Below are 17,010 nucleotides of genomic sequence, written 5' to 3' on the forward strand. Positions count from 1 at the left end.
CGAAAGCGATATCGCGATTAGGCAGAAAAGTTGGAGCGGTTCCACTAATGCCAAGCTAGAGGTGGAGAATGGACCTGCCAGTCGTGTGACATCTAAACGATTTTGAACCTCAGGTGAATTCTTTTTATTCTTTATTATTTACTCACTGGGTAACTGCATCTCAGAATCTTGTCTCTTACAGGATCCTCTCCGATTTGTCCATGGCTCCGTCTATTGCCCATTAATTGCAACCGAAGCTTTTTAAGGTATTGTCAGCACTCATCGGTTCCGTACTTATTTGTTTATTTGAAATTCATGACTTTAAAAATACAATTTCAATATAACAGCAGTCTCGTGATAGTTATCTGATCAACTTCCTGTTTTGGAAAGGTTTAGTCTTTCATTGTTACTCGTATAACTCATATATTGTTTTCTCAAAATAATTCTCAAAAGTAAATAGTGTCCTTTCAAATAGGCTTTCCTCTTGTGGCAATTTCTATAATCTTTTAACTGCATTTTACATTTGGCAGATTTCCAGACTGGGTTGATACAAACAATTGAAACAACACTCAGAAATATATATATTGATTAGACATACTTTTGCTAACTTACAAAATTAGCTTTTGTTCAGGAAGGCTGTTTTACACATTCCCACCCAGCAAATCTTGTGAATCCTTTAAACATATAATTTATAGATTTTATGCTAGTATCCAAGTACCTTGGAGATGCAGCTTCGAGCCAAAAAATGGTGGATCAATGTCAAATGAGCAACTGAAACTGGAGTGTGATAAATGAACATTAGACATATGCTCATCTAAGCCCTTATTTCTAATATTTCTTTTAATTAGCTTGGGGGGAAGTTTAAAGCAGGAAGTTTAGTTAAATTTCATCCACAAGCCCCTCCATTGAATGAATAACCATTGTGTAAGGGCAGATTCGTACTGCATGTAAAAGCAGTGCGAAAGCAAAGCAACAGCGCAACTATAACAACAAGGTTTCACACTAGCAGCATTGCTCTGGTGCTTAACCAATATTCTTTGTTATAAAATCTAATTTACATGAGCAGGGGGATCACATTTTGAAAATGGTATTTAGTGGACACTGAATGAAACCCAAGCCCCAAACTGTAAGGGTGGGGCTACAGCTTGTACTTATAAGGTTCACAATTGAGGTCCAACATCTGCCAATCAGTTTTATTATTGTTAAAGAAAAAAACAAACAAAATGAAAACATTTTCATTAACGGAAATAATTTAAATTATTGGGAAAAACTGAAACCAGTATAAAATTAGACAGTAACAACTTAGATATTGAATTAGACAATAAAATAGAAAAAACAAATATGAACCCTGCTGTCATTTTTTTTTAGGATAATCAATATTATACATTTCTCCAGCTGTAGAAATGAAACGTTTTTGTAAATACAAGAATAAATATTTTTTTCTTATGCTTATAAAATTACACCAAATAGCCTTGACTGATGTATTTCCAGCATCACATGACTATTAAAAAAATATGGATATCGCAATATATTATTTCCTCTGTTTTAGTAAATAATAAGGTGTTTACACACACACACAAGTTTTTATCACCTATGTCACCATGTTTGTTGTCATGGCTCTAAGTCCTTTCAAATCGTTTGTTGTCTTGTTTGATCAAACTACTGTTTGCTCACTGCCTGAGCCAAACTGAGAGCGGGAAGAGACGAGGTACGTGCTGTGGAACATGTGTAATGGCTGGGGAGGGGGTGAGGGCGGGGGCGTCTCGGCATAGTGACTCCGAGGCTTGGACCCTGTCATTGAAACTGGGATGATTAAAAAATAGAGGGTGGTTATGTGTGGGAGTGAAACCCAAGGACACCCCTTCTCTCTTTTCTAAATAATCAAAGACTGCCAGGTGTCAGTGATGCAGAGATAGAGAGTCTTGAATGGGAAGAGAGCCAGATAAGGCTCCTGGTTTCAGGTCCAGTGGCGTGCCACAAGACAGGAAACTCACATGAAAGAATGGGGGACGGGGAGGTCGGAGCCACTAAGGTGGCCTGTCGGAAGTTATTGTTTCAGAGTAAGAAGTGTCCAGAATTAATAATCGCGAGTTCATTGGGTATTGCTTTAATGCAAGACTGTTTTCACTTGAGATTCTCTGTACACCTCACTTGGTAAGTTAACTTATCAACTATATATTATTGCATAAGTTCTCCAAGTCATTTATCACCTCATGCAAACATGTTCTATACAGTCTAAAACTAGTAGTACAATATTTTTTCACTTAAATATTTTTTTCAGTCCTTCTGGAAGAATTTTCATACAACGTTATGTAATAAATGTTTAAAATGTTTAAATAAGTACAAATGGGATAACACATAACTAGCTTTGGGCTTTCAAAACAGTATTATACTGTGATATATGTCATACAATATTCTAACAATACAGATTTATCTTTCATACAACCAATGGTCAACCTCAATGTCTGGCCTGGTACATCCTAAAGGCATTGTTATGTTAATGTGTTGGCGTCATGGGGATGAATTAAAAGGTGATGCCCCTTCTTCATGACAAGACTGGTCAAAAGGGGAAACCTGCAGCTTGATAAGATTTTTGGCTGGATTCTCCCAGGCATAGTCTGCTGGTAGATCTGTTGCTTTAAACAACCCCATGTCTGACTGATTGTTTAAGGAAGACCTCTTCCTCTTGCACTAGACCCTGCTGTCCACCCCTTCATCTTCAGCTATAAATACATTGGTCTTTAGGAGGTGTGGGTATTTTAATAGACTGGATAAAGCTTTGTCAACTGATAAAATCCACACTTTACAATGATAGATTGCCACATTTTTTTGGCTGGAAGCATATGGGTATATTTCTAGCTTTGGCCTTTGCTCGCTCCAGTAGTCAGGAAATAAATAGAAATTCTCATTATCTTTGGCACTAGCACAATTGTGTATCTTTGTTATTTTTAGATTATTTTCACTCAGATCTTTCTATTTAATACAATTCAATGACATTTCATATTTCATCCACATCGTCCATCAGCTTACTGAAAAATGTCCCAACACATAAATAACTTGCATTTGGCATTCCTAATTTTGCAGTCATAGTTCCAATAGTACCACAAGGCAATATGTAATTAGGTGATTTGAAAAGCCCATCCGGTGATAAAATCTGGTGATCAATTTGAACAGTCCTGCATAGTTTTGGACTAAATACTGGAGATTCATTACTTTGCTTCTGAAATTATCACAGAGACACACAAAGCTAATTTTTCAAAGCATTTAGCTGGTGTTAAAAAGAAGATTAGTAAAAAATATACTGCCCATAAAGTCACAAAACAAACATTTCTTTCGTACCCCAACAAACACAGGTTAGCATTATTTTAAAATTAGTTGATGGACTAGTTGATACGCCACCACAGGCATACTTATTGCAATTAGATCATTACTGCTTGTTTTGCCTTTTGCACAGACATAGAGCAGAAGAATGCTAATCATATCTCTATGCCAAAATCACTGTTAAACCATTCAGAGAATGAATAACAGCCTGCTAATGGACAAAAAGAAATCCTGGTGTCATTTCATGAATGAACATAACATTTTCTAAACAACGGATTTAGTGGAGCCAATAATACTGTTACAAGTATCTTACATAATATTACTTATATTCATAATACACATCAACAAAAATGCTCATCCTGTGAGCTTAGTAAGATTTTGGCAACAACTTGAAAACATTTTCAAAACACATTTTGGCAAAAATGTCATCAACTATAGGTCAGTAATTCCAGTATATTGTTGATTTCAATATGCTTTTTTGTTATGCTATTTTTTTAGTATTAAAAAATGTACACATTCAACTACATCTCCACCTAAGAAAAAGATGCAAAAAACAAACCAAAAAACTCACCTACAGTTTTCCGGACAGTCTTGTGTCCAGCTTGAACCATAACTACACAGTTTGACCTCTCTAGGTACGGGGTTTCTTTTTCAATTCTGACCAGTGCTTTTTTGCATCAGGGATTTGACATTTAACTAAGCTTCGGAATTCCTTCCATCTACAGATTTGTGACTGATCTTAAGTGTTCATCTTGAGTCCATCTTAGGTCAAAACATTCAATTTTGGGCCAGCATTCACATTTCCCTTATCATGCATTGTTTATCGTGGTCTATTGTTTGACCTCGTTATCTGTTTTTATACATACTGATGTTTTGCTGTGTCGCCCTTTTTTACCTGCTATGTCTGTGACCTTGATTTAGAAATAGTTTAAGTAACTTTCAGTTTTAAAGGCCCTATCTCTTCACATGATCTGTAACATATCATGTAATTTTCCACTTTCCATTCAGTTCCATACAACATACAGATCAACTAATTTGTTGAAACAATTATAGGCAGGAATCAAACCTTTTGTTTATATTCAATAAGGTTGTTTGGTTCTCTTTCACAATGGCATGCAATCTGTCCAGAGATATTTTGGGATTTGTTCCTGCATTGGAGCTGTTACTGGCTGAGTGGTTTGAGATAGGTCTGCTACTCTGGTTTCTATGGTGCATGAGTTTATTGTCACGTGTATGGGAAATGGACAAAGGAGGACGCAGAATGACTCTGCTGTCCATTTGTTTCTGTCCATATGGAAACAACTTAAAGGAACAGTTCACCCAAAAGTGGAAATTGTCTCATCATTTAAGCCCAGTTCACACAGCAAACGGCATTTTCGCTTGGTGTTGCTAAACTCTGCAATCAGTGTCGCTGATGGGCATTCCTCCTGCTGTTGCTTTAATGTTATTGTTGGAATGTACGTCTGGCCATAGTTGTTTTGGAAATTCTGATTACAGATTGTTCTGCTGGTAAAACTAAAATCTCATTCTAATTTGCCAAGGAATCAGTTATGTTGCTTCTAAAAAATAATATTTTGCATGGGAGAGTGTTTTTATATAACCTGCAGCAGTGCTCAATGCATCTTATCATGTTCCATGTGGGTGAGAAACAGATCATTATTAAAGTCCTTTTTTACTATAAATCTCCACTCTCACATTTCTTTTTTTTTTTTTGTGTGTGTGTGATTTCGGGACAGGGAGAAGAATGTTTAGTAAAAAAGGACATAAACATAGGCCTGTTTCTCACCCACACCTATAATATTGCTTCTGAAGATATAGAAATCACTACTGGAGTTTTATGGATTACTTTTATGATGCCTTTATGTGCTTTTTGGAGCTTCAAAGTTCTGGCCACCATTCACTTGCATTGTATGGGCCTACAGACAATTAAAAAAAATTAAAATCCCTTCAAAGAAACAATTAGGCTGTAACCTCTGAGCACAATTTTTTGATGATAATCTCATGGATTAGAGAGGTAAACTATGACAACACTGGTAATAGAGGCAACAAAAAATACATAGCATTTCCTGAAACATATGACAGTGATTATTTAAGAATTACAATTACGCCAGTCATAAACATTACATTTTCAATAACTCATGTAACAACGTACCTTCTTCATAGCTTGGGCCAAACTGAGGGTCAAAATCAAACATTTATCCGTTTTGTCCACGGGGTGTCTACGGGTTTCCTAAAGCACTGGCTCCCTCTGCTGGTGTGTAAGCGGACTAACAGCACAGCTCCAGTGCCCTGAAACGCCAGCATAAATATGTACTTGTAAACCTTTCATTAAACAGACGTAAAAAGGGGAAAGTTTTCAAGGTAATGTGTCGTTTGGCGGGCGCTTTGTAAAATCCAAATTACAAATAGGCAACTACGTATAAACTGTCCATTGGCCATTGTTGGACAGTAACCCTGTTTGCACCGACCCACCTGGTTAAGATTTGTGACCTTATATACTTTTATGCTTAACGCATATTTAACTGTAAACTTTGTACACATTCACCATTTCTGTTTAACCACATTAAGAGCAAAATAAGCACTTCCTATCATACATTTAAATGTACAAACACGTTAATTTTATAATAAGCACTTAAATACTTAGTATTTAGAGTCACATAAAAGTCCTCATCAAAAATGGCAAATAAGCCATTAAAATGTCAATATTTAAATCGCGAAAGTCTCGCGCTCATTCAACGCTTATTCTTTTTAGTCCCACCAGTGTTGTATTCATAGATTAATGTTATCATTGCGTTTTTTTTAAACGTCTTTTGGTAGTCTAATGTAAACAATTTAGTGTGTGTAATGTACACACGTCAAGAGCGCGAATTTGAGGCGGAACTGTTTCAGAACGAGTTTGTAACACGGGGATGAGTTTCGTGGATGGACCTCCTTTCCCTCTGCTCCTTTTTGGTATGTCCGTAGACGGCAGAATTAGAGAGATTTGTTTTGTGTGTGCGTACTGTAGTTGATCATTGCTAATATACATTTGAGCCTAGGCCACTGACAACATGCAGGAGACAGAAGAAACAGGGATAACGCAGAAAACTGAGTGTATAGATTGGGGTGGACAGGTTTGTGGACAAACTCGTATGACAGTCAATAACAAAACCTGGAAGGATACATTAGTAAAGAATTCCCATGATGGACTGCCCCTGCCATCTTCAGACTGTGACAGATGCTCAGTCATATCAGGAGAGTGTCTCTATTACCATTATGGTTGTGATGGAAAGGATGACAGAGGTTGGGGTTGTGGATACAGGACTGTTCAGACCATGTCTTCATGGTTTTGTCTTAATCAGTCTCTCTGTGTGAGTCCCAAACACCCTCCCAGCCTTTCAGAAATCCAACAAACTTTGGTGAAAATAGGGGACAAGCCTGATTCATTTTTGGGTTCCAGGGAGTGGATAGGCACGTTCGAGGCAAGTCTTGTTCTTGACCAGCTCTTTAATGTTCCCTGCCGCATTGTGCATGTGCGGTGTGGCAAGGAGCTTGAGCAAGCTGTGGAGGACCTCCATAAGCACTTCCTTATGTACGGGTCACCTGTAATGATGGGAGGAGACAGGGATAACTCTTCTAAGGGTGTCTTAGGTGTGTGCACAGGAATACGGGGGAGCTATCTGCTTGTGATGGATCCACACTACTTCGGCTGTCCTTTAGATAAAAACTCTGTGCAAAAGCAGGGCTGGGTTTCATGGAAAGCAGTTGGTTCTCTGGATCAGTGCTCTTTCTACAATCTTTGTCTGCCTCTTACTGCAAAGAAGTGATAGTGTTTTCTGAATTTCTCCATGGGGATAAATAATGTGTATGCCGATTAGTTTTTCTGTCAGTTTCATTCTACCAAATATGAATGTTATGTATGGTGTAGAAAAATAATAATTTCTCCATGGGGATAAATAAAGTAGGGCTATAGAGTATGTCTATTTGTTGTCTTTTTCTTCCCACCAAACATTAATAAAATGGTATAGACTTCCATGCACATCGTCTCCCTGCATAGTGCATGTTTAAGATAAACCTCAAAGCTATGCTAAGCAAGAATAAATAAATATTTGAATATAAAACCAGGAAAAAAATGATAAATGAAGCACATGACTGGGCAGAAAGCATTACATTTTATTTTGATATTTTTCTTTGCACAGATAAGATTCTTACACGTTAAGACCATTTTAATGTTTATGTCACACTGTTATTTGCTTTCATTTAAGTCATTTAACCAAAGCCTAAAATGGGATTTAATTTTCACATGGTGATCACATGATATTATGAAAACTTTCAGATGCAGCCTGTAATGAAAAGATCAAAACTTGCTCAGTTGTCTTTTTTTTTTTTTACAACAGATATTGCTAATCTAATGAAAGCTGTAATTTACCAGCATCTCACACTTACAACCAAGACCAATTTGGACCTCTTGTTTCCCTAACACTTTGAGTAGGAGGTCAAGACATACACAATGGCTGATAAATTATATTTGTATTAATAATATATATATATATATAAAACATTAATAATTTTAATGTAATGTTATAAGTAATTGTAGTATAAATTATTTATCTATAATCTCAAGGGGTTTAAAGGCCTTTGTGAAATTAATATTTATTTTTTATATGTGTCTTAAATGCAACACCACAAATGTTAAGTTTTACCATGTGTATTAATATCTCTGATGATAATGAACCCATTTAATTGGTTTGTAACACCCTTATAAATCAGACACACAGTCGCTGTAAAAGACCTGGAAGTTCCTGTCCACCTGCATTTTGCCCTTGAGAAATTTCTCTAGATTCTTGATTGGAACCTCCACTATCTGGTTGTTCACACGATCATTGAGGCCGTAGGCACCAAATGCTGGAAACTTGTAGCGCTCTGAGTAAGGAGCATTGTGATCATAATCTGTGCAGCAATAAGCTGTCCATATGTACTCGGGGATGGCTACACGATCCAGGTTATCACGCCGGATCATGTTACCAGATGTTGTCACCCCAGTAATCACATAAGCCTTACCGTGGCAAAAATTATTGAGCCGTTTGCGGATCGCATCTTCCTGTGTGCTCCAGGGACCAATACTGAACTCCCTTATCAAGGGAACCACATTGGTCAAGGTGTATGTGGCGGCCTTGTCCAGCGGGTCTGCTTGATGCTGATCTGGGTTCAGTTGGCCACGTTCATATTGGATCACATCAGCATAGTCTTCCAACACAGCCTGTGTGTCTTCAAAGTTTCTGTGCATGAAGGATGACTGGGGGAAGGGTTCCATGCTACTGCTACCTTTCTCAATAGCCAGCTGTACAGATAGATATAACACACAAGTTAACACCCTCGCTAGATGTATTGTAAACATAACAATGTAAATAATGCCCAGATCACATTCAAATCTTTCAGAAGAGAAATATTCAACAATTCTATTCTGTATCATTGTTTTAGTGAAACATATCACAAACCAGTGTATTTTTCAGCCAGTTTATCCAATATGTTGTTCTTCACACACTCACCTGCGGTTCAAACATCCAGGGAACATCTACTCGTTTCTCCCCATCTGATTTCTTGAAAGTGTAGGCTGAGTATATGGGAATGTGTTTTTGGGGGTCATAGAAGGTGATGAAGCGAGGCTTGTCCATGTATCGCTGGCAAATCTTTTTTAAAGAGGCACTAAGGTAGCCTTTTGGTGGAGTGCCCATATAAAGAAAATCCTTACAGCTCTCTACGTGGTTGAAGTCATACACCACTCCAGCCTGTGATCTCAATACCAGAGACAGCAGTGGGATCAACAAGGCTACAGAAAGGCAAATGAGCTTCATGTTATTCCACAGAGTTTTCAGTTGTTGACTGTTCTGTGAAATCTTCTTTGGAATGTTCAAAGTAGGACAGTATCTCAACAGATGATTTCAGAAAAAGGTTGCTGCTTTCTCTGTGGCTGTCCACTGTCTCCTAGTTTGTCTTCATTTCATTTCAACTTCTGGTAGGAGGAGAATACAACAGCAGTCTGATTTCAGCCCTGATTAACCAGCCATATAATGTGCTCATGCAGAGAACATGCAAAACCATGCTTGTTGAGTTTGATTGCCTACTGTAGTGAAGATATAACTGAAGAACACCATCATCTGACATAGTGAATGTTACCATAAGTCTTTTTCAATTTGTTTCTTAAAAAGTCATGTATTTTGTAAAAGCTGTCTTTAGATATCATGAACGTTGTACAAATGCATGTAAATGTCTTCTTATAGAGAGGTGAAAAATAGGAGTTTGTGACGATCACATGGTTGTCATCTCTAAGCAACTGCAAGAGCTGAACATTTCAGCAACTCTTTATTCCTCTTTATTCAGGAAGGGCATGTTTGAGTATGTGTGGCAGGAAATGTGTTGCAAATAGGAATATGAATACAATTCAAATAGTGATAAGAATCCTAAAAACCCCATTTGTTTTGATGCAGATAGATTTACAGCTCACTACTCAACTGATATGGAGTTGTATTGCTGTATTTGTGAAATATTAATATTTAAATACACACAATGTGTTTGATTATCTATTTATCCAATGCATGGAATGGAAATGTTGGTTGCACTTTATTTTACAGTACCCAAGAAAGTACTGAGTAATATTAGGTAACTACATGTACTTAATATGGGTTAGGGTTGGGGCTAGGTTTTGGGTTAGTACCTAGTAATTACTGTAGTTGTTGTATTTATATAGTATGTAAATGTAGAATAGTACTGTAAAATAAAGTGCTACCGCAGTGTTTAACTGTATGTAAGTAAAAATACTTTGTGTGTCCTTTTATTAAGGCTCTTCTGGTTTGCTAAATTAAATGCTTATATTACAGTACACAATGTTATTGATCACCCTATAGGCTTCTTTTGGGGTTTTAACACAAAAGTCTGTGATTAGCTCAGCCTCTGCAACAGATTCAGCCACACCATGCACCTCAATTTGTGTATTATTACTATATTAATGATTTACATATTGTGTGTGTGGTTTACAGCAGGGGTACTGTCAGTTAATATATTTTGTATTTGTTTTGTATAGAATTGTTAAAATATTAGTCAAAACTAAAGAGGATAATTTAAATTGTAAGATATTTACAGTACATATTAAATATTAGATAGGCCTGCATTCTCTTGACTATACATTATTGTGGCATGGGGGGCGTGGTCGTGTGTCGGTCTGTGGGAGAGAGAGAGCGGTAAGGCTTGTCACCTGGTTTGTAATTATCTCTAACACCTGTGTCTTGTTGTAGTGATATGGAGAAAGACATTTAAAAAGGACACCAAGTGTCGAGAGGGGGAGAGAGAGTGGACCAGAGAGCTCCACAGACGGAGTGTGTTATTGTTTTGTGTATATTTACATTTCTACGGCGGTGACTGTCGTATGTTCATGCCAGAAATTAAACAGCTGATTTCAAACCTGCTTCGCTGTCTCCTGACTCCTCCATTGCTCAACGAACCTGTTCACAGTGGTGCCAGAACCCGGGTTTGGAGGTTCGCTGGGAGCAAGAACAACGTTTTCAAGCCTTGCTCCAGGCACAAGCCGAGGAAGCCGAGGACCGGCAAACGCTGCGGAGCCTGATCGCCAGGGGCCCAAACTCCCCGCGAAAATGGGGCCAAGCGATGATCCGGAGGCCTTCATCGACCTGTTCGAAAGAACTGCGGAGGTATGGAGGTGGCCTCCCGATCAGTGGGCGGCGCGCCTATTGCCCCTGCTTTCCGGGGAGGCTGGCGGCACAACAACTTCCCGCCACAAGCCTCCTGGACTATAATCACCTGAAGAAGGCCATCCAGCAACGGGTCGGTCAGACCCCGGAGCAGAGTCGGCAGCTTTTCCGCTCATCGAGCTTCAGGAAGGACGGCCGCCCGTTTGCGATGGCTCGGTCCGCTTCTGTGTTGACTATCGGAACGTGAACGCGGTGTCCAAATTTGATGCATATCCAATGCCGTGAATTGACGAGTTACTCGATCGGTTGGGCGCGGCTCAATTTTACTCGATGCTGGACTTAACAAATGGGTATTGGCAGATCCCTTTAACTCCAATGTCCCGAGAAAAAAACGATTTTTCCACACCATTCGGATTACACCAATTTGTAACACTTCCGTTCGGCTTGTTTGGAGCCCTGGCCATGTTTCAGCGTCTTATGGATAAGATCCTCAGACCACACACTGCGTATGCCGGCTCATATCTAGATGACATTATAATTTACAGTAATGACTGGCGGCGGCATATGCAACATCTGAGGGCTGTCCTGAGAGCGCTGAGGCAGGCGGGACTCACGGCAAACCCGAAGAAATGTGCAATTGGACGGGTGGAAGTTAGGTATCTGGGGTTCCACTTGGGTCACGGGCAGGTGCGTGTGACCCAAGGTTCCACAGGTTGACAAAACTGCAGCGATCGCAGCCTGCCTGGCACCCAAGACCAAAAAGGGGGTAAGGCAGTTTTTGGGGCTGGCTGGCTACTACCGAAGGTTTGTGCCTAGTTATTCTGATGTCACCAGCCTGCTGACTGACCTTACTAAAATGGGGGCTCCCGATCCAGTCCAGTGGACAGAGTCATGCCAACAGGCCTTCACTGTGTGGGTGGCTGCTTTTACATGAACCTGATTTCTCTCTCCCCCTTATTTTGCAGACTGATAGGCAGGCCGGATGTTGCCCTGGCCTGAGTCAGCGGTGGGGGCATGTGGCATGGGGGCGTGGTCGTGTGTCGATCTGCGGGAGAGAGAGAGCGGTAAGGCTTGTCACCTGGTTTGTAATTATCTCTAACACCTGTGTCTTGTTGTAGTGATACGGAGAGAGACATTTAAAAGGGACGCCAAGTGTCGAGAGGGGGAGAGAGAGTGGATCCAGAGAGCTCCACAGACGGAGTGTGTTATTGTTTTGTGTATATTTACATTTCTACGGCAGTGACCGTCGTATGTTCATGCCAGAAATTAAACAGCTGATTTCAAACCTGCTTCGCTGTCTCCTGACTCCTCCATTGCTCAACGAACCTGTTCACAATTATATTACATTAATGTACAGTATTTTAATTTTGAAACAGTTACAAGTAGGTCTTATTGTGAGCCATGAGTTTTGTGGTTGGCTGTATGGACTACAAGTCATTAAAGGTTGGGAACCTCTGATCTACAGTAAAACTTGCATGGAGGCACAGAGATAACCAAATTTCAGTATGCCATTATCCTTTTCTCAATGCAAATCAGCAAGGTCAATATGCTGACAACAGGCTTACTGTTCATTGATGTGAACAAAACCAACCAGGCCTGCCAATAGTAAAGGAACGAACACTTTACATCAATCTTACTAGGAATCAGTATTGACATTAGCTTGGAGTGTTGATTGTGAAAAACTAAATGTATAATCATGGTTTGCTGAAGATGGTTATAGTTCAAAGCATTTGTATAGAGAGCCAGAACAGCCACAGTCTCCTTTAACTTAATTTCAGAAGTGAAAAAGCAAAGAGCTGTCTTATGTCCTCATTAGTTCATTGATGGCACCAAAAGAAGACAATGGCCAAATTAAGACATTATGGACTTATATTATGGAAATATTCCATTATTTAAATGACATCTTAACCACTTACTGTATGTCAAAACTATTATAATCCTTCCAAATGTGTTACTTTGAAAATGCACACATAACTAAAGACATCTAGTTTCACACAATGTTTGAGTAGGGTAATGTACAGTTGGACATGATTCAGTATTGCCAGTAAATTTACGATTTCTGCGGCCCCGAGCAACCAACCAACCTGGGGCCCCATTCCGAAAACTTTGCTAAAAAAAAAAGACAATTTATTAATTTATTCATATCAGCCATTGTAGCCAATTATTTATTGTTGTCCAGATTGTCACTATAATATGATACAGTATTATTATTATTATTATTATTACTTTGAGGATTTGATGTATACAATAGTAATATAGTTCTGTCTTATTTACTTTCACCTGGAGCTTATATTCTAATGCAGCAGTGTATTGTTCATCATGTTGCAAAAGTCTGTAATTTATGTAGGTTAAGCATTGTAGGCAACATTCGTTACAGTATTGTAACAGTAAAAATACAAGCCACGGCGACCCCTCAGCCATTGCCGTTTATCAAGAGCTGAAACCTTTCTTGGTGCAGAATAATCTGGAATCATAAAAAATTGTAACAGTCACCTCTTTGCAGCCTGAACTTGTTCTCGTTAAATCTTTGTGACACCTGCGCTAAAAACAGTCTAGGCGCAGTGCAATGAATGAAATCAACATGCATTTTTGAGACCTGAAGTTCTTATTAACTTCAAACAGTGTCTAATAATGTGCCAGTCCAGCAAGAGACACCGAAGAAACAGTGAGACACGGTACAGCACTAAAGGACGTCCGATGTCCGGGGCCCCACGCAATTGCATAGTTTGTTACTGAGTATTGCTTTCATGAAATACTCTACGAAAGCAGTGTGATAAAATAAATTAATGAGCTACGCTTATGAACAGAATCGGCATATGGTTAATGTATCCAGGGGTATGTTTTTCCTTTTTCCTTTCCATTGAAGCTTTTGGAGGTGCATGAAGTATAATTACTAGTAGAGCTTGGCATAAAGTGGCACACCAAGTATGTTGTAATAGATCTGATGGACCTGTAGGTGGTAGGAAAGCAGGTGGTAGATGGAGCGTGGACAGCCTCTCAGAGTGTCATGTATAACTAAGGGCTGAGGGAGAAGTACAAGAAGACAATGAAAGGAAGAAATAGAGTAGACATCTTCTTCTCTGGCATGATGACTGCTCCAAACTGTGCACTCCTGATGGAAGGCATCTACAGGGTATGAAAGAGAGAGGATGGGATGGGATGGGCTGGGAAGAGTTACTATTAAAGAGGCAGACATAGGAAGAGGATACATTTGCATTGTTCCATGTAGTTTCTCTCTACATATTGGACCTGATATTGTGTTCAATTCAATTGATCAAAATTCAATAATTACTGCAATTAACCGGCTGGCAGTGATACTTTCGAACAGTAACAATGTTAGAGCAGACTGTCTGTAACTACATGATTAGTCCCCACCTAAATTTGTGAAAAACGTAAAGCTAATTGAAATGATTAGAGTGGAACCATTTCAGCCATTAAATACACTGTATCTTTACATTCACTATCAATTAAGAGATATTTGAAAAGAGTGATATAAAGTATGAGCATAATGTTCCTGTTGTATATACACTGTTCTGCTGTATGGCATGATAAGAATGGAAATAGCCACATAGACACAATCTGCTAGGTGAGTTTATTCACTGCTCAGGCAGCTTTTCGGCTGGTTTTGTATTGGCTGATCATTTCACATGAAAACTTTTCAAAGAATAGTTCACCCAAAATGAAAATTCTCTCATAATTTACTCACCATCATGCCATTTCAGATGTGTGACTTTTTTCTTTTGCTGAACACAAACATAGATTTTTAGAAGAATATCTCAGCTCTGTAGGTCCTCGCAATAAATGGACCAACATAGCTGAGATATTCTTCTAAAAATCTTTGTTTTTGTTCAGCAGATGAAAGAAAGTCATGCACATCTGGGTTGCACAAGGGTGAATAAATGATGAGAGAATTTTCACATGAGCTATCCCTTTAATGTGGCAACCTTTCAGTACTGAATATTATCAGTGGTATCACTACAGATTTGTTGTGCTATAATAGAACTGAATTTAAATGTGATATGGTACTTGTATTGTTTTCTTTCTTGGACTGCATGCATTTTGTTTATTTGTAAGGCGTTTTTTTAAATAAAATATCTGCATGCTTATACATGTAGAAGAAGTGACTGCATTCTTTAAAGCTGGCAGAGACTGTGGTGTGTGCTACATGCAATCCTATCAATAGAAGAAATGTAAGGAGTGAAATATTGAAAACAGCCATCAAAGAAAGAATCCAAACAGGAAGCTGATAAATTATCAGGTGGTTCTATAACAAAATATCCCATTTTAATGCAAAGACAGGCTGGTCCATGTGTTCTTTCATGGTTTTCCATGTCAGACTGATAACCTGGAAGAGTGAAAGCCACCATATACAAAGCATCACCTCTCTTACCCTGCATTTTTGTGTATCTGGCAAATAAAACTGCATTTTAGGTTTTCATGGACAAATTAAATAATTTCCATGATGCACAAAGATGCTGAGATATAAGGAGCCCAATGTGGTCACATGTGTTTACCATATTTAACTACCACTGAATGAGGCTGATGGGGTCAAATCTCAAAATCTTGTATTGCTTGCGACATATACAATTTAGTTTTAGTGTTGTGTCATTGTAAACGTGTTGATTGGTGGTGGCGTAGTCGGCTAAAGCACATGTGTCCACCACTGTGTCCTTGAGCAAGGCACTTAACTCCAGGTTGCTCCAGGGGAATTGTCCCTGTAATAAGGGCTCTGTAAGTCGCTTTGGATAAAAGCGTCTGCCGAATGCATAAATGTAAATCAAGCCACCGTTTTAACAATTCACTATTTACAGTTATGTTATGGTAATATACTGCACTAAATTATGTAATCAAAACAGAATCAATTTCTCTTTCAGTGCCTCAACCAACTTCCGAAGGCTGCAATGGACTGCCCAAGAAAGGAAGAAGTAAGAATTATATTGTCTTTCTTTCTTTGATTTTCTGCATTAGCTTTGCAAGCGATGTCTCATAGATATTTTTCTATGCTGAATTTTTCAGACACACAATAGGACTTTAAATAGAAATTTTGTCAAGATTGACCTTGGTGCATGCCACTAATGCATGAAAAACGTTAAATGATGGAATATGAAGATGCCAGTGTACACCTTGAAGATGAACATCAAACCATTTATTCAGGAGCACATTCTGTTGAGTCATTTCGAAAGGAAGAAGTTACCAGGTTATAAGGTAAAAAATATAATGAACCAGTTAATCTGTTATATCTGATAAGATCCATAAGGAGAACAACAACTGTTTTAGTGATAATTGGAGTCAAATGAATTCAGGCAAATCTTGGGGGTTATTATTATAATGATTAGGCTGCTTTGTTTACTCTTTAATAACTTGTTAGTATAAGCCACATATAAAACAACAAAATTAACCATAGATATTATTATATGTTTATTATTACTAATACCAAGTTACAATATGGATACTACAGTAATGCTGTAGTAAATCCATGGTTAATTGTATCAAATTCTTGGTTACTGCCAAAAAGAAAGAAAACAAAAACATGGTTAATACAATATTACTACAGTAAAGCCATTGTAAGTTTTCATAAGGGTATTATTTATTAACGAGGATTACAGATCATTATCAATGTTTTAACAACTCTGAATTTAAATAAACCTGTAAAAATGGTCACACAAGCCCATTATAATACAAGTCACGTCTAGGATTGTCATTACTTGTGAGAATAAATCCAGATGCTGTATTTCTGTCATTACCTCAGGAAAGCACTGCTCCCTCTTTGAATGAGCACTATGACTGAAAGGGTGAGCACTGTCTGTGTCTTCTGGTTTGCAACATGCAACAATTCACTTATATTATAATTTTTCCACTTCAATGTTTATGAGATGCATTAATATTCAAGTAATCTAAATGATAAGATCACTTGTTAAAAAAAACGTCAGAATCTATATTTTTATGTGAGGATCGATATTCTTGATACCACATCAGTATCAGAAGTATTAATCCTTTAGTATTGATCCGCCCATCCCTAGTGTCT

At 38.3% G+C, this 17,010-nt stretch overlaps 2 protein-coding genes and 1 long non-coding RNA gene across 3 annotated transcripts; 2 read left to right on the plus strand and 1 right to left on the minus strand.

The window, feature by feature from the left end:
* Window positions 1–73: 73 nt before the first annotated feature.
* Window positions 74–16,569, plus strand: LOC127625718 (uncharacterized). The gene is made up of 3 exons (XR_007968358.1): window positions 74–245; window positions 15,860–15,910; window positions 16,002–16,569. It is a non-coding gene; the product is annotated as an uncharacterized LOC127625718 (long non-coding RNA).
* LOC127624362 (ufm1-specific protease 1-like) lies at window positions 6,224–7,330 on the plus strand. The gene has a single exon (XM_052099196.1). The coding sequence runs from the start codon at window positions 6,351–6,353 to the stop codon at window positions 7,104–7,106; it is 756 nt and encodes a 251-aa protein (XP_051955156.1). The 5' UTR covers window positions 6,224–6,350; the 3' UTR covers window positions 7,107–7,330.
* Window positions 7,325–9,298, minus strand: LOC127624284 (endonuclease domain-containing 1 protein-like). Its single transcript, XM_052099080.1, has 2 exons — window positions 8,829–9,298; window positions 7,325–8,620 (listed from the first exon to the last, which is right to left on the minus strand). Exons 1-2 carry the CDS (start codon window positions 9,132–9,134, stop codon window positions 8,039–8,041), a joined length of 888 nt encoding a protein of 295 aa, XP_051955040.1. The 5' UTR covers window positions 9,135–9,298; the 3' UTR covers window positions 7,325–8,038.
* Window positions 16,570–17,010: the final 441 nt, after the last annotated feature.

The sequence above is a fragment of the Xyrauchen texanus genome, chromosome 1, assembly GCF_025860055.1.
Source record: "Xyrauchen texanus isolate HMW12.3.18 chromosome 1, RBS_HiC_50CHRs, whole genome shotgun sequence".
Taxonomy (NCBI): Eukaryota; Metazoa; Chordata; class Actinopteri; order Cypriniformes; family Catostomidae; genus Xyrauchen; species Xyrauchen texanus.